The following is a 25270-nucleotide window of genomic DNA, read 5'->3' as shown; positions in this document are numbered from 1 at the left end:
CTACTTTACAGAGATGACTAACAGCTGAATTCAATATAGAAGGACTCAGAAAAATCAAGAACAAGTTCTTGTGCAAAGGAGTAAATACTGGAAGGTTTCTTATTCACCAAACTCATTCCATGTGTTTAATATGGACTTTTTCCAACCATGTGTCTTAAAATGGGCAATCCACCAGCATTCTAAGAAAAATAAAACTCTGTATTCTTATCAGTATCATCACAGTATGATTGCCAGTATCTGACTGCAAAGACTACACTGGTACACAACCCAAGAGCTGAGCCAAAAAGAGCTGAGCCACACTTGTACAGCATCTTGAACTTTTATTCAGCTGCAGTTAGAGAAAAATTGTTTTAGTAAGGTGTGTCAAGAAAGCATTCTGCTCAGTTAAGTCTACTCTGTTTTTATTTACAACAAAAATCCACGTTCTCTTTGCATGTAGAAATTCTTTCAGAGCTCTGACAAAATTATGATGTTAAGACAGGGACCTTCACATCTTAAGTTATTGTTTGGCTGTTGCAGAATTGACAAAGAGTGCCTCATAGGGTCATATGAGGCACAGAATGCCATCTTTTCATTTTTTCTATTTATTCTTTGAGTAATGGACATGTTGTTGCAAGAAAGGTAATTCCCGATGCCATGGATTGCTCTGGTTTTTGACTGTTAATACATGATAGAGCAACATATCCTTGACAGAGTTAAATTTAATTTGTTCACCAAGACTTGGTCTCAAATTTTACAAGTTAAGAAGAGAAGGTATGAAATAAAATCTAAACTCTTATGTCTCTATCCACTCCCTTATCCCCAATTCCCACATAGCATGTCTACATAGTGAACTTCAGAAAAAACCACGTTCTGGATTTTACCATATACAAGAGTCACTGATTCATGACTGATTTATCAGCCAGGTAACATTTAAGGAGTAAGCTAACAAATTCAGGCACCAATTTTATCAAATTTCGAGATCTGTTACCTGCTGAGGCATCTTCAAGGTGATGCCAGTCTCTGTTCTCACTGATGTCAACGTAACAGATACTACAAGAAAAGGATGAGGAATGTACCGAGACATGGATACTTCTTGAAGAATTTGGATACTGGCAGTAGGATTAAGACTGAAAGGAAAATGACTACATTTAGAAATTTTACAACAGTACTTAACATGAAATAACTACCTTAAAGTAAACCTAATGAAAATAAGCAACTTACCCTTAGCAAACAATTTACTCTATGGAACAAATGACATTCCTTTAATCAGGAACCAGCAGAAATGCCCACATATCTACTCTATATAAAGTTACCAAACAAACCTAAAATGGGCTACTGATCTCGATACTTTGGGAAATACAAATATGCGTGGATAGAAGACAATATCAGATACTTCAGAATATGACTCTATTGACTGTTCAATGAGACAGTTTCCAGGTTTGGATTCTGCTGAGAGCTTTTTTAAAAGCATTAAAAATATTTTTCTCTGAAGTTCACCAACAACTTGCTTTTTTCTACCACAAAAAGGTCCTTTCTTGCTAAAAAGAAGATACCATAACTGTAAGAAACGTAACCTACATAGGGACTTAAGCCCCCAATCTCTGAATCTTTATCTCCTCCTTAGATTCACTAATCTTAATTGTCTGAAAGCACCTGGAATATTTTACGTTGCTACTCCTTTTGTACTAAAACAATTCCTCAACACCTCACCAAGACCAAACCTTTTCATCTTTGCAAGCCTACTGCCACCTTCCCTTCAGTAATTAGTGCTTCTAATATTACAAACATGTTTTATTTTAAAATATTCAAATATGTGGGTGTCTTTTAGTCCCTTTTTGTCCTATTCATATTCAGTTTTCAAGTTCCCACAATTTAGGAACGTTTGTTCAGACAGCCGGAAATGTGCATACACCAGCCACTACCTACTTCTGCCTTGCACGGGCCTATCAGTATGTGTGCAAATGAAAACACTCATGAACTTGTGCATAAAGAGAACACCACTCCGTATTTTAAAAATCTGACTCCACCAGCTATCAAATACCTTTGTATTATTGTAGGAATTTACTCAGACTGAGAGCAGTTCTACAAGTACCTTACTATGAAAGCATTCAAATAGTGACACTCACCCCTCAGACCTTCTCTCAATACTGTAAAGGCAAATGGAACAATCTGCTCTGAACAATATCACAATGTCCCGGAAGACACTCAGTAGTAATGTGTTTGCCTGCACTTTGGTGATATGAGCAAACGCGTTGTCAAGGTTAGACGTTCGCAGGTAGATTCTTAGCTGCAAGGAAAAGGAGTAGTTTGTTAAGATGTTCTGTTTACCAAGAAGGTAATAGTAATTCCGCTTCTGGTTATTTTCTTTATTGTGGAATGGCTGTCAAGAATTTCTGCCAAGACACACTACTGAGTTTTTGTTTCATCAAGTATTTTACCCATTGCATCCATTTTATTATTACAACTGAAGCAGTTAAAGCACAGTATAGCCAAAGCTGAAGTACTGAACAACAATCATGAGGAAGGAATTTTATTCACCAGTTTTAAAGAGCAAAGAGTAAGTAAATCTCCTCTGCCCATATAGTTTAAAAGCTTGCAAAATTGTCCCAAAACACTGTAAACAGGTATCTCAGAACACACTTCATGCTAATATGCAAAAAAGTATGTCACAAAGTTTTCAGAACAATAAGTAGATTCACTGTAGTCAGCAGTGAACAGTTTTTAATAACAACAACAAAAATTTTCTGCAAAGTATTATTTATATATTAACATATAAACTCTGAATATAACCAAAAGCCACCAAAGTTTATGTGTATAAACATGTTCACAATATCACAATCAATTTCATGCTTATAATACTATTGTCATACAGATCAGATAATTTAATCATTATATGTTTACTTTGAAGAAAAGTATCTCACCTCTTCCTGGTGATCATTTAAATTATAACATGCAAGAACAATGAAGTCATTCCACCATGCTAAGCCACCTGTTACCATCATAGTTTGCTCCTGAAAAGAAAAAAGCAAGCAGATGACATATAGGTATGTATTTTTATACACTTACACACACAAACATGTACATTATATGGGTAATTTCTTAAAGCCATGCATTATCTCTATAAGCTTTATGCATAGTGGCAAGACTATGAATAAGAAGTTTTTAATGTTTAAAATAACCAAAGTACTAAAGAGTAGTATGTGAAGGACAAACCTCATCCTACAAAATATAGTTCCACAGTTCTTCATGCTACTGGCATCCCTGGACTCTCTCAAATGTGTTTCTAGCCCGAATTTACAAGCTTTACATCCAAAGCTACATCACATGAACTCTCAGATAAAACAAATGGAATTAAGTGATTGACTATACGCATGCAAAATTGGAACACTCTGCTAATATTCAGACACAAATTAATGTGGCAAAACCACAAGATCTGTGTTTCAGACACTTTATGAGAAACACATGTATAACCAGCAAACCTAATCCCAAATGTGTCTACAGGCTGTTCCCTTGAAAATGATACTCTTTAATTTTCTCCAGGTCTCACATCCCAACAAATAAAATCTTCCCTGTGCACCAGAATAAAATTCCATAACCTCTCACCTGGGTAATGTTTCCAAACAGCTTCCATTTTTTGGTGAGTAAAGAATAATGTGCAAAACCAAACTTGCCAACAACAGCTACATTCTGTCCAAGCTTGTCAATAGCTGAAAACTGTAAAAAAGAAATAAAAACCACCAGAACCTCAGATGGGAACTTATTTAAACTATATATCTTATCCAAATATGCACCACAAGGCAACAACATCAGACTCAAAATGTAAAGTATCTTCATGTTTCACACTTTACTAACACAATTTTCTCTCTGTAATGTAAATTAATGATTTCATTTTCAGAGTTCAGTCAATCCTAAGGATAACCCTCCAATATCTTTAAATAAACATGAACATATTCTCAAAATAACTCACCCTTATAGGCCAGTTGCTCTCTAGATATGTACTGTGAATCTAAAAAATAAAAGAGAGAAAATGAAAACCACATATGAGTATACCAACTACCATTAAAGTATTAATTAATTGCCACAACCTACAGGAATTTGGACAATATCAGTGGTTTCTTTTCAAAACACTATCATAAAGGTATTTAATGTTGGAAATTTGTTTTTAAATAAAATTACTGCCCACACACCAAAAGTTACTGATGCCTAAATGTTACCCTGTTTTGAATACACAAAACATTGAAATGCACTGACAACATATACCAATGAATACTATATTACAAATTAATAGTCACGATTTGCTCATCTCTCCTCCCAGCTACTTCCCTCTCTAAGAGAATCTTTCAAAGGAACATAAAGATTTTGATAAATACAGTCTTCAGACAGGACTCTCAGTGTAGGGGTGAAATTTCTAATCCTGTCACAAATACACACCAGCATATCCAAAAGCCTTCCTATGAGAGAACCTTACTGGAATATGTCAGATCAAATCTCAATTTGGTATTCTTCACATCACATGGGATGATACAAAATGAGCCTAGAACTCCATTCTCCGATCTGACACAAGGAAGGTAGGTACTCTTGAGACCTAGGCACTTTTTCAAGGATATGCTGCTCTGCACAGTAATTCTAATTGTTTCAGCTTTACTTTTACCAGAGAACAAAGATATCTCCTTCCTACACCCCAGTTTTAGAAGACAGAAGAACTACTTGGCCAGCTAAAGTGGAAATTCAACAGTATCTAGAACCTGCCTGATATGCCTAGAATCAAATACTTCTTAATACTACTGATTCATGTGCTATGTGAAGAACAAAATAGTGGGGATCTTTCAGAAATTTTGTTTTAAAAGTGTCACCAATTCAACCATCAAAGAATACACATTAGAATCACAGATTAAAAGATATTTATCTTTTTATTTATATTGCAGGAAAAATAGAAGTCCCATTACTACCCTGGAAACAACTTCTTCTTTGAAGGCCTGATATTGTGAAGTTTCAGTTATATGCATAAATAGATGCCATTTTTTATGTTTGCAAACATAGATAGAGTCGGAAAACTATATACATCAGCTGAATATGGTTTAAAGCATTTTGCATAAATAACAAAACAAACACCTAAATTATTTATTGCATGTTGCACTTATTCTCTCTTTCAAAGCCCAGGAAAGTAATTAACTATTCCTTCCCAAAGTCATAAAAGCTTTAAGACTGTATTTATTGGCCAGGAGGCAAACCATACCCACAAGGTTGATAGGATCAATGCTGCTTTACCTTTCGTCAATGAGAAAAAGCTGTACCATGGCAAACCCCCAGAGACAATAAAAAGGCAATGATCTCACACCAGAGGAAAAAGGTCTGGCAGAGAGTGAGGATATCAGCTCCATATTCTATTCCTACAAATTCTTGCAAGCACAAAGCACATATGGGCAACCAGGATCAATTACCTGTACAACATGCCAATGCCGGTGTCCTAGTAAAGTGCTTAAACCCTGAGAATCTAAACTGCCATCTGAAAAAGGGCCTCTTTCCCTGGTGTGGTTATGTTCAGAGTGTGCCAAAGTATTTCTGGGACTCTGAGTCTGTGCTGCATCTCCACAGTTCAAATATAAGCGATCTTCTCCTTGAAGGAGGACTTGCTCCTGGTTACTCTATATTAAAACCAAACAAAAAAAAAACAAAAGAAAAAAAAGCAACTTTGAACTCCACATACAGAAGACAAAGGAAAAACACATGATCAATATATTAAGAGATTCTAAGTAAACAATATGAAATATTGCATAGCAATATTTTCATAGTACCGTTTTAAAGGTTCTATGACAAAAAGAAAGACAACTCTAATAGCTGCAGAACAGACTTAAACCTGAGAGAACAACCCAGAGGTCACCTAAAACTGGAAGTATGATCTAAAATAAGGATATATTTATCAACAAATAAACTCACCATACAAGGATTAACAGTGAGTGCACTCTTGATGAACTGAAACTGCAGAATACCAAAATGCTGAGCTTCATTATTTGCATTTCTTTCAGGTTTCATGTTTGAAGAAGAACTCCCATCAATAACCCAGAGATGATACCCTTCTGATCCCCAGGTCTGAAGGTAAAAGAATAACAATAATAAAATTCGCAGCCCAACACTACATACACATATATAAATGTAATACTATATATTCTCATAAAACAAGAACTACAGAAACTTATTGCAACTGATCTTATGATATACATGAGCCTGGAAAAAAAACACACATTCTATTGTTGTAAACCATATCATTATAGGAATCAAACAGTAAAATTCACAAGGTACAGTAAGAATCTAGCTTGAGTTATTTCCTGTCTTATGTTAAAAAACTAATGATTAAATTAAGTGTAACTGTGCAAAGACACTCACATAAGTAATGAAGACTGTTTAGTTCACAGTTTAGGGCAACAAACAAAAATTCAAACAAAGAGCCAGGTATGAAACAATTCTGATTTCCAAAATTACACTGGCTGCTGCTCATCAAATTCAATAATATCAGAATTTCAATTTTTGAAATTTTTTAAGAGGTAAATTTAAAAGGTACTGTCATTGCATATATGTACCTCCACTTGGGATGCATGTTTAGAATTGTCAATCCTCATAGCAACTATGTCATGATGAATAAACCAAATTGTTTTAGAAATACTGCAAAAAATTCATCATGGTTTGTATGATGTAGGATGTGCTTGAAATTTGTTCTAATTTAAAATTTACTCTAATTTATTCTATTTATTTATTGATTTTACAGACTACAGGATTGGATTTAATGTTAACTAGTTTGTATTAATACAAAAGCAGTTCAGTTTCTCTGGAATTAATAATCTTAGTAAAGTTACTTTGAGTGTCAAAGGCCAGATAGTAAATTTAGAGAAATAAGGGAGTCTACAATTAATGTTGATCTGTGTCTGATTGCACTTTGAAATACAGACCAGAGAAAAAAGCAAAATTAAGAAAAAATCGCAAGTGTTCACTCTTAATATTAAAAGCAAAGGCAAGAAAAGGCATGTCATGCATACTTCATGAAAAAAATTCATCAGTTATCCTTTTGTCCTTTAATAAAACATTGTAATAAAGGCATCTTACTATGAAAACTAATTAGGCAAAAGAAAGATAGTTTGATTTTCTGAAAACCTGTTATACTAAAAAAATTAAAAACATTAAGAGTCATCCTATTACAGTGTTTTTATACTCCTGCTTACCATGGAACGGATTTTTAGAGGGTCCTTTTTGGCACCATCAGATTGATACCTTAGAAACAGAACAGAACAAGTTTGAGTTTGCAAATGACTTCATCAGAATAATAAATTAAATTCCTATCTTTGTGTTTTCATATGGTTCTACATTGAATCTCCTCTCAAATGATACAGCCTGTTTGATCCACGACACTAAAAAAAAGGCAATGCAACTGTCAGATGTGTAGCATAAACTATCTGAAATACATCCACTGAGGGAATTTTAATATTTGCTTGCTCAAGCTTGTTCCTAGAGTAATTTTCTTTTACAGACAAAAAGACCGTTACAAAATAAAAATAATATATTTTTCTTTATATTTAAATGATCCCCTCCTAAATATTTGCCAAGATATCTCAATATCTAAGAAATCATAAAGGAAAAAGAGAATTTTAAAAAGCCAATTCAGTGAATTAATTTCTAATTAGATGCTTTCAATTATTAAAACAAACACTTCTAATACACTCTTTACATTGTAAATTAAAAATACTCACGCAAAATCGCCTCCTAAAGTACAGATAAGCTGAGCACCAAAAACACTCCATAAGGACAAACCTCCACATTCCCAAGTCACCATCACAACACAGCTATCAGGTGACCATCTGATTAGTTTAACGGGTCCTGTTTTATTCCAAATATCTGTTTAAAAGTAGACAACAAAGCAAGCGAAAACAGTGAAAGTCCTTCAACTGGTTTCACCATAAAAGTATAAACAAAAATATATGGAAGTAAATATTTGATTTTTCAATTAACTGATGCATTTATCAAACTGACCATCTCAACGTGAATAAGTAGCAAACAAAAAATAGTTTCTTTCCAATGCATGCTTGGTTTCATAAGAAACTAATAATACAGGAAAACATGCCAGAAGTACACTGGTATAAGACAACCACACAACAACAATTCTATTAAAATAATTTTTCGGACAATAGAGGCACTTAACACAACTGTAAAACTTACTTATGGACTTGTTTTTTAACTGAAAACCAATAGACACATATATTTTCAGTTGAGGATGCAATTTACCCACTTGGTATGCTCCTTACTCTTAAGCACAGAATACTACATGAAAAAATACACTTCAGTGCATGAAGGAAGCTGCATTACTCAGTATTTTTCTGTACTCTGTATATCAGTCACTTCAAATTAATTCACACTTCTATTATACTCATTATCAGTTTTGGCAATAACCTTTAATTTCCTGAAGTAACTGAAAATTAATTTCAAGACTAAGAATTAGTTTAAAAACCCCACAAAAACACAAACCAGCCACATGAACGCTCACATACACAAAACATATCCAAAAGTTAATTAAAAAGCAAGCTGCTAAAAGTGCAAAGACACAACAGTTAATTATTATAAACAGAGAGGAGTAAATACTATTCACATCAGTGATTATGCAAACAGAGGTTAACTAGCCAATGATAAAAAATATAGCATAACCTAAAAGCAGCTGGAAAATTCTAGCAATAAAAGTAGCTCACCAGGATATTGTTTTGGTGTCAGTTCCAATTTATGAGAAAACTGCATGGCGCCAGTGGTGGTATCTATTGTATAAACCTGCACAGAGCCACTGGAAGACATTACACATGCTTTAGACTACGGATCATTTGGATTTCTTATCAGTTTCAAGAGGCTAAGAAAAGATGCTATTTCTCTCACCAGTAACAAGTTTATCTAGAATAGAGATGTTGAATCAAGTAATAGTCAAAGAACTTTGTGAAACAAATTACTAAGATGCTTTCCAGAAGGCATCAGAGGACCCAAACCACCAGCCCTAGAAAAATCCATGTACTGAAAAGATTTCATTCTTCTAAGATACATAAGTACATACAGTCCACATACATTTATGGCTTCCAACTGCCAGACAATCCATGAGGGAAGGCAGTAGTTACTCAGCGCCAAAGTTTCGTCAGGGATGTACTAAGGCATACTATGATCAGTTAATAAAGGTAACTATTCCTGCTTCTGATGAAACACCAACACACTGTATTGTTACTACAAACAAGAATACTAGTTCCTAACAGGACAGATGAAAAATAAACCAGATTTTTAAAAATGTTATAAAACAAAACCTAAGTAAAATACAATCAAAGAAAATAAAAAGCTGCACTCTAAGTCCAGCTTAAGCACTACTATGCAGGGGGGACTTGAAGGAGCAGTATGCAAAATACCACAACTAATAGTACTTCTGCAACATTTAATTTACAAATATTCACCATTACTCTAACAGGCAATATTTTTCTTGACCAAATCATGACTGTACAGAGCATCTTCTCAGCTGAGTGCCACATGCTGTTTCTTGTCCAATATTACTGTGACTAACTACTTAAAACTGACTTTATAATCCTGCTTTGAGATTAGCTGGGATTGCAGCACTTTCCAATCCTTGCTACTGGTCGAGCCACCTTTTAATTTTTTTTCCTCGAGACCTGAACAGCAAACATAAATCTCAATTGCAGTTCAACCAAGCAACCATTTCTTTCCACCTCTCTCCTGACTCCTTGACAGCACATTATGTAATCTCCAGGCAGACTGATTATTTTCATCTTTACAGTTCTTGCAACCCAACTTAATAAGAAGTAACTACTAATTCAGGTTTATAATGAAACAATCTTCCCCTGCTTTGAACCAGCCCTAAAAAACTTACTTGGCACATCCAAATGCCATTAGCCTGTATTTGTTATTCACTGCCACACAAGTTCCATCAACTACATCTTGTGCCCAAACACCATGGAGTTGCTGTAGAGAAAGGAATTCAGAACATTTTTTGTTAAACAGTGCTTTTGTTAATAGCAGTCAGCTTCTATCCATGTCCATCATATTACACATCTGTCAGTTGACCTTTATGATCTCAACATTTCTATTAATGTCAAGATCAAATTACATGGCTCAAAGAAATAAAATCCAGGAAATGCAAAACTGGTTTCATTCTTCTTAATATAAATTACAGAGAGGTATCAGTATGTAAGAAAACTGTTTATAAGATCTCTTATTAACAAAATAAGTCAATACCTGTAAGGCAAAAAAGTTCCTAACTCTGCCTAGGGGGAAAAAATTGGTAGATGGTACTAAGAATGAAGAAAGAAAGAAAAACATAAAAGTAAGTCTTCATCTGCAACAGCTGAGATCACAAGTGCTTTAAGTGGGTGAAGGAATCTGATATAGATCTACTCTTTTTGGTATTCTGTAATTAAAACACAGATATGTTATGTAACAACAAATTGTAATAGTATTTAGGCCAAATTACAGGTGAGAAAATTTGGAAAAGATTCCTGCTAAAGAAATTCTGAAGTATGCTTGTCACTTTGAGAAAGAGATGGACTTGATAAGAACTAAGTCCTAGACATAGTACTTATATTTAGGAGATCCCATTTCCTGTCATCCCACTTGTAACTTCTAACAGGAAGGCTGTGTCAGGAAGGCTGACACAATAAGACACAGTCTGTAATGACAATTTCAATTAATAAATGGAAGTTATTATCAATTATGACCTCCCAGTGCTATCAACCCTATAAAAATCTAGCTCAAATTATGCTACAAAATGCAGCCTTGTTCTTATGTCATGTCTTAAACAGATGTCAAATTTTAGTTTCTTTGTAGCTGAACAGAATTTAAAGTAAAAAGCCAACTGAAATGCAGAAACCAAGGAAAACACATTTATTGTGCATGATATAAATGCTAAAGGAAACATACCTCAGCAGTGAATCTACTTGACATCGGTGTAATGAAACCAACTCTGCCATCATTAAAAACAACAGCAAAGCCATCAAGCGTGGCACAGTATTCCATATCTCTGATGTAAACATCTTCAAATCCCATAAGTGAACCTGCTGAGAAAGTATGAGTAATTTAAAAATAAGTGAACACAGAAATATTGCAAGCTAACAGACATTTCAGATGTTCACTTACTACCTCAATGAGAAAACCTAATTTAAACAGGCTATTTCATTCCCATTTACAAATGGCAAATTTTTCCCATCTCTGCTTAAGAACAGTATATCAGATGGTATGTCACTAAGAGGTAACTGTTATACACAATAGAATCCCTAAAACCTACCTCGAGAAGACTGCAGATCTACAGAAAATGGAACTGTACATAGGTTGATGGCCTTCCTCCCATTGGTCATCCCATCCCAGTGAATGAGATGGAGAAATCCATCAGCAGTAGCCACAAGTAGATCTTCTAACATGGACTGCAAACTAATAAAAGATATCTGTTAACCCCTAAAAACACTTTGTATCAAATCAATGTCACAGAAGTATCAATTAATCTCATAAACACTGTATTACTGCCTTTTGTACCAGCAATTGCATTGTAAAGTTACAAACATGTACCAGGCTGACAAAATATGGTATACACCTCAACTTCTCTCCAGCAATCACTGTTAATGAACAGGTCTGTACTGTTAGAGTAATTGCTTAACTGAGATACTAACTGCTGAAGATCTTTTCAATACTTTTGACTAACCATAAGACATTGCTGACGACAATCAATTATTCATCCATCCCAGAAAATTAACAATACTGCCTAGGCTGTAAATAATTCACAATACATTTTAATCTGTGGTTGGAATGAACTGGTGAAGGAGAAATTAGACTCCTCCTAAATCCTTTCTTAAACATTTCCCAACTCCTGACAACTACTGTTAATATACTTGCATACAAACCTTTTTCCAGTATATACTGCATTTCTTCCAACAGCCGTTTTGTCCTAAGGAGCCTCTTCCCAAACTTCACTTTGTTACTTTCCCACCTCCTCAAATGCTTTTTGAAAAGTTTCAGCAACTTTTCACGCATACTTATTTATCATGTTCAAAATTTCTTTATAGGACAGGCCATCACCACAAAAAAGCAAGAGGTAAAGAAAAAGGACAAAGGTGGACTCTCTGCAGGCATCTGGAGAAATTCTGGAATCCTGCATACAGTTTTTCTCTAAGTGACCAACACCTCCATGAAATCTCTAATACACACTTGGATCTGAAGGACAAACTCATTTACAGTATTACACAGTAATACTGAGCATACTACATACTTCTGTATGCTGAAAATATCAGTACAGCCAAGCACAGAAAGCATTCTTAAACAGCAATTCACTTATTCATCTCCTCAGACTTACTAGCTGCTAATAGTAACTTACTAATACTAGTCATTAGTATTAATAAGCGTAAAAACTTACTAGAAGCCTTTTCTTCAATCCAGTTTTCCCTTCACTTTTTAAAAAGTATTGATACATATGGAAAAATTCTCAACACCCAATTAATGAGCATACCTTGTGATAGAGGCTTGCAAGTCCAGCACTTTCTTCATTTCTAGATTTAATGAAGGAGCACATTGTTCTTCCTTATAATGTGGGGTCCCCTTCAGATGAGGACTTCCTCTAAAATACAAGAGAAATGTTTTAATTGAAACAGGTTGTCCTTCAAAAGATGCAAGAGTTATGGACTTACATTCCTGTGGTTTTTTCTCCCATATTTATATGTGTGTATATATATGTATATCTATGTACACACCCACACCCCCACAACCAGCACTGAATATCTAGGATGTAATTTTGATGCTAAAAGTTTAGTCTAGTCTTAAACAAAATAAGACTAGAATGAATAGAGAATGAACATTAAATAGCTGTGTGGCCTGCCTTAACACTCCTAAAATAAGGGATATGTATCAGTGAAAAATCTGATTTAATAAATTGTTATTCAACTGTTTGCAGTAATTAAATTGCTGAATTATTAAGTATCTCCAATTTATTACCTTTCAAGATGCATTACAGGTATTACAGACTTCAAAATGTTTATGTTTCTTCCATTTCCTTTTGCCAGATCAATGTTTATAATATAAATTCAGTAGGCATAATACAAGTAGACATCTATCACAGTATTTCATATGAATATTTCTCCCTGAAGCAAATTAACTAGTTTTTAACCTAAGACCTACTAAGAAGAGCTGACTGAACACTGATTCCATCCCTTTAAACAGACCATTACAGAGTATCAACTTCTAGATGTAGAATTTCATTGATTATGTCACAACATCATTATACATGACCATACAGCATCATTAAAGTATTCCTTATTTATCTGGGTTATCAGACATGCCATGTGCTTTTTAAACTTTTTTTAAAATGAAAACTAACCTACAGTCATAAGTAACATGTCATTCAGCTCAGTTATCTAATGAGCATTATGGTAGTAAGCAAAGTAAACTATGAATGCAACAGGCATTGCAGACAAGTTAGAATTTGTAGTAACTTCAACAGTCAGAAACAACAGATAAGTACACAGATTCACGTAATCTTTACCTGTATTTTCACTGACAGAACATTTATTTTAATTTACATCAGGGTAGCAAATATAACTGCCTAAGACATGGCAGAAACTAAAGCAGATGCAGCTTTGGAGAAGTTTAAAAGCACAAGGACGCATAAATCTCTTTCCTTTTTTATCTCAGTAGATATCAAGTTCCTTAATTCATTACCATTTTATAGCAATGCCATATTCATATCTGGTATTCTTCAATGGGGATTATACCTTTCCTTGTGTAGCAAGGACAAAGATATATGCCAGCTAAGGTAAGACCAAGGTAACTTTTGTCAATCTGGATTTAGCAGATGAAAGTAGTATCATTTTTCCAGAACGAAACTATGGTGGCTGTGAAGAATTACATAGAAAAATGAGAAAAAAATATTTTAAGGTTAGTTAATCCACCACCAAAAGATGTGCAACTTGTTCAAATTATTAGAATGTTTGGTTTGCATTTTGAACAAAAATTAATTCTAAAAGACAGCTGTCTTAGGAAAGATTTAGGCCTTCATGTAAGCTAGCTATCATGGACTGACAGGAACCCTGAAAAAAGCAGTTATTTCTTTTTTTAATACTAGCATGGTGGGGTTGTTGTGGTATTTTTTTAAATGTACAAAACCCCAGGTGTTTGGAGATAGGCTTTTCAACATATGTGAACATACAGTTCCAGAAAGTATACCCCCAAACTAGATTAAATTACTCTGGTTTATCAACAATCAGTGGTACAACTGAATTGTGCAAGCAAGTGACTAAAACTGAGATGAAAGGGTTGAGTAATGCAGAAATGTTGCTGTTAGGTAGGTATAAGACACAACATGTCTGTTTTAACAGACCGAAGTACATAACCAAGTGTAAACTCAGTCTTTCTGCACAGCACAAGCCACAAAGCCAGAATGGTAACAACATAGTTTAAAAGACATGTTTTGCAGGAAGAAAAATTTCAAGTCTCCACGTAGGCTGACTTTTTTTCCCTTCAACACATTTGATAAAAAAATAGCTTGCAAGAATATTTGAATATTTTCAGTTTCACAAGCTAGTTTTAGTGAATTGGTCACCATCTGTGGTACCTTATCTTTTCCACTGGGGCACTATCATTCCTGTCCCAAAAAGGCTTCTTTTACCCACCTTGCAAGAGCACAATCCACACAGAGTTGCGGTACATCACCTTGACTGAAACTCCAAAAATGCCACTATTTCAACTCATTGCCTATGATTTTGTCTAATTTATCAATTCAAAAAGAAGCCCCTAGTATGGGTGCAAAGGAGGTGCTACCGAAAGTACACCATGTTCATACAGTCCACATCTGCATGAGTCAGCCGTACTGGCTGAGTTCCTTTGACCTTTAAACGAAGAATGCACACAGATGACTGAAGCAGGAAAGAATGTTTGGTCTGGGTTGCCACATCAGCATCTGCTATGGCTGCAGCCAAACTGGAAGTTTTGCACAAGAATTGAGAGGAATATATTCCAGCGACTGACCAGCTGCACGTCAAATCAAGTATAATCATTGCTATTTGCATGGCATCTGTTAATGTAACTAAGCCTGTGAATAAATCTCTTAAAACTCAGAACTGAGGAAAATCTGCAACCCCCCAATAAAAACTGAAACAGGGAAAGATTAGGGATGCGGTTTTTAAAAGCCCCAACACACCGAACTTAAAAGTATCCTAAATTCAAGGAAGAGGCACCACCATGCAAAAGCAGAGTCAGACAGCCTCTTCTGGTAGGAAGAATTTCTTGAAGTTTGTTATCTGAAATGGTCAGAAGTTCAGGGAGAAAACAGGACACCAGCCAGCTAATTTTTCTAGGTGCACAGTACTGCATTTATGGCCTCCACTAACTGCACAGCAGTTAAGTCATACAACATGATGCACAGACAAATTTGTCACTGCTACCAAAAGTATCTAAGAAATAATTAAGAAGTTAATTATAGCAGAATCTGAAACTTAGAAACTTCAGGAGTTTCTTTATAATTGCAATTAAGATACACAACACATATTATATTTAAGTCTGTTCTAGTATTTTAAAATAAAGTCCACTGCTTTCTGCTTAGTAATGGAGAATTCTAACTTGGAGACAGAATTAGCAATAAATTCATATTTAAGTTTCCACTGTACTATTTGGGGTAATCATAGTAATATAGTTGGCAGTTATTGTTGGATAATAGTTTAGAAAAATTCAGAAACGCTCTCAGAGTAAAAAAATACAGTACTTCAAAAAAATACTGTGGCTAATGGCAAACAATGTATTACTTAAAAAGCCAAACAAACAACAAACAAGGCAGTAGCATCCATTCTCACTAGCTAAACCGTGCAAGTAATGAGAAGTAATGGAGACATTTCATTGAAAAAAATAAGAAAGACTGCAGACACTTAAAAATCATTTCTAGAACAATTGTTTGATACAAACAAGGTAAAATTTGTAAGGTAAAGGTAAAACTGGTATAAAAACTTTTAACACAGTTTTGGGCTATGATCTTCTTAGTTGTTCCAGATAAAATTACTTCTTCAGTAGTACTTAGAGTGGGAAGAAAGGGACAAGAAGAAGATTGAAAATCATGATGGTTCATCTATTAATGGCAATATTCATAAGACAAAATCAGGGCAATGTTTCTAAAACAATTTACAACACCAACAAGTTGTTCTTCTCGAAGTCAAGAAGGTAGAAACCTGACAACAGCCATTAGCTTGGCATTAGCACAATTACACAATTTTCCTAACCATTTTGCAATGGCTCATGTGAACAGTTCAGTTAATGTTCACACTGAAAAGCTGAGGACTTCATTTTTTTTATACCTGATTCAAAAAGGCTGCATCACCACCTGCGAGATTTGGTTTTCATGCATCTAGCATTTTTCACTCCTTAAACCTGCATCTCTGCACCACACACTGCAGGCAACCACCAGCTGAGGATTAAATACATCTGACTGGATGCAGAGATGTATTCATACAGACTGGCAATAGCTGCACCAACAAAATTAAAGTGAGTTTATGGTAACAACTATGAAGAATAAGTGCTTAGAAAAGTAGTTCTTAGTATAGCCTTTACAATACAATTAGGTAGTCTGCGGTTTAAGAAACAGCTAGCTAGCATATTGATCAACTATAAATATAAAAAGGCTAAATGGCTTACTAAATGATTATTTCTGTTGCAAAGATTTCTTGACAACAGTTACAGAACCACAAAATCACTGGGTTGGAAGAGACCTTTAAGATCATCGAATCCAGTCCATGCCCTAACCAACCATGGTACTGGAGTGCTACATCTTTTTATCAACGCATCCAGGAATGGTGACTCCACCACCTCCCTGGGCTGACCATTCCAGTACTTTGTCACTCTTTCTGTAAAAAACTTTTTCCTGATATCCAACCTGTGTTTCCCTTTAATTAAAAGGTTAAAACATCTCGAACCACCATCAAGAGTTTGCAAGTGCCATAATGGTTAATAGAAGTTCCATATGGTTCCAATGGTTGCAATGGTTAATAAAAGTTCTTCAGCTAATCTAGTTTTATATATATATTTTTCAAACAGTCCTAAAATCTTACAGGGAAAACCACAATGGTAAGGTTCAGCAGAAGCTTAATGCTGAGCACAAATTACCTAGTAAGTTAATTCACTGTACACCTCACTTATTACCCTTGCAGAGTTTGAAGTTCAAAACCTTTGTACATAGTAATCTTCAGTCATTGAATCAGGAAGAAAATGTCCACTGATGAGGTAATTTATGGCACCTTTAAGCCATCAGGCTATAGAAAAGGAGATAGATAGCTTTTAAAAATGCCAGAAAGATAAGACATTAATAGAGTAACCAGGTATATAAGCAACAATACAGCTTTGAAAAACATCATATGAACTAGTTTCTTCAAAAATTCATACTGGTTAGATAACAACTAATTTTCAAAGCATTTTCAGAGACTTAATAACCTACACCACTGAGGTCTTATTCTAAACTTACACAACATTCTTATCACTCCCCAAATGCAGGCTCCACTTGAGGATCTGAAGAAACCTGACACAAAACACTCTCCAATTACCACATTTAGTTAATTAGCCATGTGAAATTTTTAGATTTTGTCTTTTTTGAAAGGCAAAAATATCCTCAGCACTAAGTCACACATGCTCTTCAAGCAAAAAAACTTCAGTTACTCTCCTTGGCAAACCTCTAAACAGAAACAACAACCAGATCAGTGCAGAGAAGTCCCCACTCTGATGGTGTTACTCACCTCTTTACTGTCAAGCATAAGAATAGCTATACAAATTCATTTGGAAAATCCTCAAAAAATTTCTGCTGTACCTTGCCACAGCTTACAAAGCTGCAAATTTGCTTCTATGCACTGTTACTTTCCTTAAGGAATCAAAGGCAGAGATAAATTTTATTTTAAAATGCTACAATCTTACCTATTTACATTATTTTTTATTTTTTGTCTTGTAGTTACCTTAGGAATTAGGTGGTAAAACCAGACTGAACTAATTGAAGCAGGACTTTGTACTTGTGCTCACTGTAAGAAAATATCCCAGAATGTGGGCTAATGGCCAATACTGATTCTCTTCCAAATCTGCTCTGAACTGGAGCAAAGCATTCAAGAGCTGGAATAAAACTGCAGGGTACTCTGGCTCAATTTTAAAAAACTAAAAACCATACAATTACTGCTTTCTTCCCCATGTTTTTAGTCTCACAAATTAAGCAGGATACTGTAAGTTTTTCATTAAGCATGAATGACAGTTCACTCCAAGAACAGACTGGCAATTCCTAGCAAAACAGCAACAGTGCCAGAAAAATTTTCTTTGACAGAAAAACTACATTCCTAAAATATCACAATATGACAAAAAAACCCAATAGATGCCAGCAAGAAAAATGAAAAGTTTACTTTTTTATATATAAATATTCATATCTTGCACTTATGGCATGAGCACTTGTTTTATCATGTAAGTCTAGTAACAGGTTTTTACATATAATATGCATAATACTGAACAGGTTAGTTGACTAACTCTTACTATACCTACATGAGTAGATTTCATACAGATTAAATCTCTAAAGTGTTTAAGAAGTATTTCCCACTAAACCTTCTTTAAGTATTTAACATATTCTAAATTTCGTGAGAGCTATTGTCCTCAGTTACTAATACAACAAGCTTCAACAGATTTGTGGGGTCCAGCAACAAATGTTAATTTTGGATTTTAGTACTTCCATTAAAACACTGGATTTAAGAATATAAAGACCATTACAACTGGGTGATTTGAAAAGGAGACAATCATGTGAAATGTGCATTTTTAAACAGAAAATCAATTTTCCTAGGCTCCGATTCTGTCTGGTTTAATACGAACAACAGCAGGGTGCAAGAGAAGTTCACTCAACCTTACTTTCCAAAATCTCTGCATTTCATAATACTGAAAGATAAGGAAAAGCAAAGACTCTGGTATTCAAACAGGATGGCATCTTAGCCTCAATTCACACTTTAGCTCTTTTACTAAATGTGTGCTGATTAGAGTGAGAAAAAAAGAGAGACTTGGCCCTGAAAAAAAATCATGCTGCGATTAGACATACTAGAACGCATACTGAGCTACAAACAGCCCAAGTGTTTCTGTCACTTTTCATAGAGTTTTGTTTTGCTTTCCACCTTGAAGCATTTTGTTTAAACTGGACCAATAAAAAACTTTCATAAATGCAATTACAGTTTACACAACAGCTGCATGCTAGAATAGCTGTTAATGCACCAGACACAGGCAAGCTCCTCTGGTCCATGTTGCTCAAAGGTACATACAGTAACAACTCTGTATAAAAGTAACTATCAATTGGAGGAACATTTTCTCCACAAACATCCCTCTCCCATACAGACAACTGATGAGCAATTTTGACCTTCAGCAACTCATTTGATCCTTTCTTCAAATCAAAGTTAAACCATTATCAAGCAAATTTTAAAGCAGTTATTTAAAATGTACCAGAAGTTACTTTACTTCAGTGTCCCAATCTTGCAAAAAACTACTGAAATCAAGAAATTACCTACCATATACCCAGTACCTCCTTTTCTGACTAACCACTTTTTCTTTCATTTATGGTAAAATAGGTACAGTTTGTTTAAACGGGAGCTAAGCTGACAAAAGGATCTAAACACAACCATTCTCAGTATTTTCACCTGCATGTTAACAAACCTAGGTGCAATTCAACTTCAGGATATTGAATAAACTAGGAAATTTTGCACTAGACCAGTATTTTGGAGCAGCTGAGGATTTTACTGGTGTGTATTCCCAGCACACAACCATCTTGTTACATTGACATGCACAGCTTAAGAAATCTGTTCAAGAAAAAGTTGTATGAAGAGGTTATCCCTTTCTCATTGTAGTCATGACAGTGATGTTTTGTATTTCTGCCAGAACTGGCCACTATCATTTAAAGAAGGGCTACTAAAGAACAGGCTTAATTCTGTTTACAAAAAGTTAGTAGATATGGGCACTTAATAAACATCAACAATTAGTAATAATAAAGTACAACATGACTGAACATTCATCTCAGTTTTTACTAATTAGTTTGCAGCAGATGTCACTTCACTAATGCAAGGATTCCCTCATACTTTTTCCAAAAGTAATCGCCCTCTCTCTCACTTTGCCCGGCATAGGTAAATAACCACACAAGACAGAGCTGGAAGAGTCCTAATTAATACCACCATGACTGCCAAAATGTTCCAAGCAATTGCTTTACCATGAATCATAAGACTTAAACAAGCATCACTGAACAGTCACTTCATGCTTTTCAACTTCCAGTGTAGCTACTCAGTGTACTACTTCAAAGTCACCATTTTCTAATGCCAGCCTTTTATTAAATGCCAACTTGCAAAATAAGCTACTAGAATCCAGGGCAGGGGACAGGTAGAGTTAAAAAAGGGAGATAGGCAGGTTTAGTTTCCCCATCAGGTCAACAACCCGACTTTACTTAAGGCACAGCTGCATAATCACTGCTGCCAACACAGAGGAAGGAGCCAAGAACACACTGTTACAGGGGGAGAAAACAGTAAGACATCCCCTTTCAAGCATGAGGCAAGCCACATACAAGGCCTTTCACTGATCTGTAATGGCTTCAAAGTGAAGAAAACTAATTTGGTATTGTTCAGCCCAGCAGAAGTGAAATCCAACCATTTCAATGAAATAATGCCTTTGGAAAATGAATATATGCCAAAAGAAAGATAAAAGTTTCAATTTTAGCTTTTGGTCCCATTTGTCTGTTTGTTCATTTTAGATTGGAGGGTTTTTGTTTGATTAACCCCTGCCAAGTATTTGCTCTACAATGTAAATTAGCGAGACTGCCTACGGGCAACGCACTGTATCTGCACCTGCAAAAGAAGTTCATTCAATCTTAATAACTTAAAGAATCATTTTACCGGAGGCACAAGAATCAATCACAGGAGGCACAATTCACTCACAAATACCTGTGTCTTTCTTTTGATCTAATATAATCAGAGCAGTAGTAATTTTATTCAGGTTTTCAAAATTGAGGGCTAAGTATAGACAAGCTAGTAATCCCAGTGAATTCAGTCAGATCATTCATCTTCTTAAAGGTAAACACACACAATAAACAGTCTTAGGAGACTGTGAGCAACCTATTATAAACACACAAACACCTTGTTCTACTGAACAGAATTTGCATTATAGTCCTTTTTGTGCTATACAAATGTATTTTAAAACCCTGATTGGTCAACACACAACTAACAACTAAAACATGCATTTTCAGGTCAACAATTCATATCAATGACTAAACTTTTATAAAAGTTTTATGTAAGTTTATAAAAGTTAGACTGGTTAGTCACTGATGGCCTAATAGGTATTTTCAAGCCTTCCTACAAGTTATATTCTAAGCAAACTTGACAAAGCTTCTTTTTCAACTTTTATTGTGTTTTATATATATTTTCGTAAGTTTTCAGATTTTGCCAATTAAAACACCCCCCAAACTTTTCAAAAAGAACAAGAAAAAACTCACAATAAACTACTGCTTAGTTTTCTGCATTATGTAATGTACAGACAAGGATCTACTATCCCTTTATTTATTTGGACAAGTTGCAGCAGCAGGCTGTCTGCCTGTTCCCCTGATGACAGTAAGCCACATGTGAAGAGTCAGTTTGAAAACTGCTATTCAGTTCTTCAAAGAGGCAAGTAAAGTAATATAACTTGTCTACATTAGTCTTAAGCTTCTGGAAAAAAGAAAAGTAAGCTTCAACAATATATTCCAGTTAATTCCAGAGCTTTGAGAGCTATTTCACAGGTCAAAAGATGGACTACAGCCATAACACACAAAAAAATTTCTAGTCAAAAAAGGAAAATTCAGTTTTAAATCATTTACTACCTGCTAAGCAATTTCTTCCTACACATATTTGTGAAAGAAGACAGATTTTGAATTTAAATACTTTTGAAAACCCCCTTTATTTCCTTTTAATGTTCATGGTTTAACAGTTATACTGAAAAGAAAAAGAAGTCAAAATATCTTCCTCTTACATGACATCTTAGGTTATCCAATACTCCTCAGAGATGACCATGTGGAGAGATTCATGATTCAAGTTTAACTTTTTTTATGAATGTGAAAAAAAAAATAAATAAACTGACTAGTGCTATCACAATGATGAAGATATATAGAGAGATGTATTAAAAAAAAAGAAAAAGTTTCTAGCCAATTAGAAATTGAGAGTGTGCTATTACGTGCATGGACAAATTCAATCCAACCCATGACTACAGATTCTGCCTACCTAAACACACAGACACGTACACATATACTCCTTGAAGTTTTAATTTGTCCTGGGCATTTTGTAAAATCCATAATCAACCACAAACACACCCAAAATACATTCACAATTTAAATGCATAAGATGTATTCTGTCATTCACAATAAGGAAAATAAGATGAAGCTGACAACATAACATACTGCACCAAGAATACTTGCACACTCTTACTGAAAATATTCATTTGTCTTCAAAAATACTGGGATTTTATTCCCCATTTCTTTTAAAAAATCCCTCTGAGTTATGAAAAGAGAGGGAACAGGATCTATTTTTGAATTGTACCTGAACAGTTACTAAGACATCATTTTTTCAACTGAGTTATTCAAAAGGCATCATTAAATCTTGTTGCAGATCATGAACACAACATACTACCTCAAATTCTAAAATTAGACTTTACCTGCTATTAAGGCTTTTGAGAGCTTGTAAGAAGGACCTAAGGAATCACACCAGCACACAGCAAACTACTTGAACTGACTCTGACTCAACCCTACACTGACTCTAACTCATAGGAATGATGGTTCATATACTCATCAAGTGTTAAAACATACTCTGCAATGAAGTATCTTTTGTCATAAAAACTGCTTAGAAGTTGTCTAGTCAGATTTTTTCACACTGTGATGATCCAAAGTTTAAAATACTTACTTAGGATATATTGGTTCATAAAGATACTTGTCTCTTGCTGATGGGATTTCAAAAAATAAGATGTATCCATTTGCAGTCTGAAAGAGAAATACTGATAAGATAAATATCTAGTCTCAGCGTGAGTAAAATCTGCTAGTCTTATGTGATTTCCATGTATGTCTCATATATTGAACTCAAATATACATTAATTCAGACATTTAAAATACTGTGTGTTTATATTAATTCCAGATAAAATCCATACCTACCCTCAAAGTCAAGTGAATAGATTAGGCAGGAGATCCAAAAACAGAAAAACAATCCTGTTTATGCACCAGTCCATCAGAAATTTTCCCCCAACTCATACAAACCTATAAAACCTGACAGCTATTTCATATATGTAGAAATATCTGAATATTTCTAAATAATTCCTATCAACTACATGAATTAGCGTAGAAAACAAAGTAGAAGGTGGGAAGTACCTGAATAAACTCTCCAAGTGCTTGAACACAAATGGACACTACTGAATGCAAAGAGTTTAGCACTGCCTCTCAGTGCTGGCCATCCAAAAATCCTCACATCACTTATCTTTACCTACCACAAAACCTGTAATAATTCAATCCCAAGCCACGTTCTGTCATTCTGGAAGAATGACTTCATACTATATACAGGGAACAAATAATTTAGTTACCTAGATGTTCCAGTCATACCTATACCTGCTTGTATAAGCTTGAAACAAGTAGATGACCAATAATGTTATGTGTTCAAAGAAGTGTCATTTTTTACAGCATGAATTTATTTTCTGGGCAAATCGGTAAACGCATTTTGGTTAAATAGCATTTCCATCCAATTATTTTAATATGGGCTGGGCATGTATCCAAAGCACTGGAGACAAAAAGCACTGAAATGAATGGTTTCACATTTCTTGGCAAGATTGGTTTGAATAAAGCAATGCTCTTGTTAGCTTAGTGTATCATTTCATAGATGATATTCACATTTCAGTCAAACATTTTGCTTCAGAAAATTTGTGTTTTGGCTTTGAATTCCAAGAAACACTATTATTCTCATTCAAAGTGAGTATCTTTTTCAAGCAAGAATAAAATCTGAACAATAATGGTGAGCTTGAGACAGGGTGGCAAAAAATGGAAGCTTTTCTGTGTGCTGTAATATCATGTTCAGGTATTATGTGGTAGAGAACCGTCTTCATTTCTAACATCTTTACAGGTTCATTCCATTACATCATTAAATATTTAACCTCTAAGTTACCTTATCCTGGAAAGAAGAGTAAAACAATACTGTGAAGTATCTTTATACTGATATTAAGGTACAAAGGGCCTTACTGAACACTATTCAAAGCACAAAGTTGCTATTGTTACAGGTTCATTTCTAAATAGAACCTCAAATTCCATGAAGAGGGGGAAGAAGTGTAGAAGCATTCAAGCACAGGCTTCTGGCAAATGGATCATATTCATTTACAGAGGTTTCATTGATTTAAAAACATTTGAGTGAAACTTACTAAATAAGTAACCATCCACTGCCATCCAAGATCATACTAATCTTCGACAGTCAGAAGTACAAACACTGGGAATCTTGCCAGGAATTTCATAACATGGTTTCTTGCTACCATGTTTAATAAAGCTCTGCCTTATCTATGGCAATGCATGCTGAAGAGCAGTCTGTATTGAAGGACTGCCTGTAACATGGGAAGGATCAAAATGCCTCCTATACTTCTCCATAATGAAGCATCTTGACCCAATTCCTAAGTTTGATTTACTACTAGAATTAGCTATCTGGATATATGAACTAATCTAAACAAGAAAAAGTATTTCCCAGTAACACTGGAAAAATCACAAAGGCAGCAATATGAAAGAAGAAACCACAAAATATAAGGGGAAAAAAAAAGATCTGTCTAGGAAATGTGCCAACAATTTAACAACAGAAGATACTAGCGGAAAAAGAAGTTACAATTTCTAGGGGATGGTGACACTGAAAATTGCTTAAGCTTGTTTAACTACATACTTATACAGTTACTTGAGGTATGTTATAAAGCTTGATATGCTGGCCCAAAGTCTGCCTGCAGTACAAATAAAATTTACCTCAAAGCATATGCTGTTAAGTGATTTGTTTCCATAAAGACACTTTGAATATTTGGGCTGTCAGAAACAAAAAACATGGTATACCACTGTTAGGGTGAACATAAAATTCAGACTACATTCCATATGATGATGTCATTAAAAAAAAAAGGAAAAAAAAAGGAAGAATGTACCACTTCACTAATAAGTATGTACTAAGCCTTATGTTCACCTTCTTAAAACACAGATTTATTACAGAAAATTACTACAACCAAGTACTCATGAGCA

The 25270-nt window shown here is 34.7% G+C and overlaps 1 protein-coding gene across 4 annotated transcripts in view; it reads right to left on the bottom strand.

Annotated features, from left to right (window-relative positions):
- Nucleotides 1-25270, bottom strand: part of RIC1 (RIC1 homolog, RAB6A GEF complex partner 1) — a 46880-nt gene that overhangs the window by 9485 nt on the left and 12125 nt on the right. For 2 of the 4 annotated variants that reach the window (XM_014267833.3, XM_005488159.4), the window contains exons 3-17: nucleotides 22935-23011; nucleotides 12500-12607; nucleotides 11288-11430; nucleotides 10924-11060; nucleotides 9878-9969; nucleotides 8712-8800; nucleotides 7722-7866; nucleotides 7197-7245; nucleotides 5920-6072; nucleotides 5424-5627; nucleotides 3950-3988; nucleotides 3586-3696; nucleotides 2904-2993; nucleotides 2109-2269; nucleotides 971-1109 (exon numbers count right to left, since the gene is read on the bottom strand). In XM_014267833.3, coding sequence (XP_014123308.1) covers nucleotides 971-1109; nucleotides 2109-2269; nucleotides 2904-2993; nucleotides 3586-3696; nucleotides 3950-3988; nucleotides 5424-5627; nucleotides 5920-6072; nucleotides 7197-7245; nucleotides 7722-7866; nucleotides 8712-8800; nucleotides 9878-9969; nucleotides 10924-11060; nucleotides 11288-11430; nucleotides 12500-12607; nucleotides 22935-23011 — 1737 coding nt within the window. Of the gene's footprint in view, nucleotides 1-970; nucleotides 1110-2108; nucleotides 2270-2903; nucleotides 2994-3585; nucleotides 3697-3949; nucleotides 3989-5423; nucleotides 5628-5919; nucleotides 6073-7196; nucleotides 7246-7721; nucleotides 7867-8711; nucleotides 8801-9877; nucleotides 9970-10923; nucleotides 11061-11287; nucleotides 11431-12499; nucleotides 12608-14654; nucleotides 15450-22934; nucleotides 23012-25270 lie in introns of those variants that run through there. The other 2 variants (XM_005488160.4, XM_074533490.1) reach the window with 2 other exon arrangements.

Source organism: Zonotrichia albicollis, chromosome Z, assembly GCF_047830755.1.
Source record: "Zonotrichia albicollis isolate bZonAlb1 chromosome Z, bZonAlb1.hap1, whole genome shotgun sequence".
NCBI lineage: Eukaryota > Metazoa > Chordata > Aves > Passeriformes > Passerellidae > Zonotrichia > Zonotrichia albicollis.
This window is presented reverse-complemented; position numbering and strand designations above follow the sequence as displayed.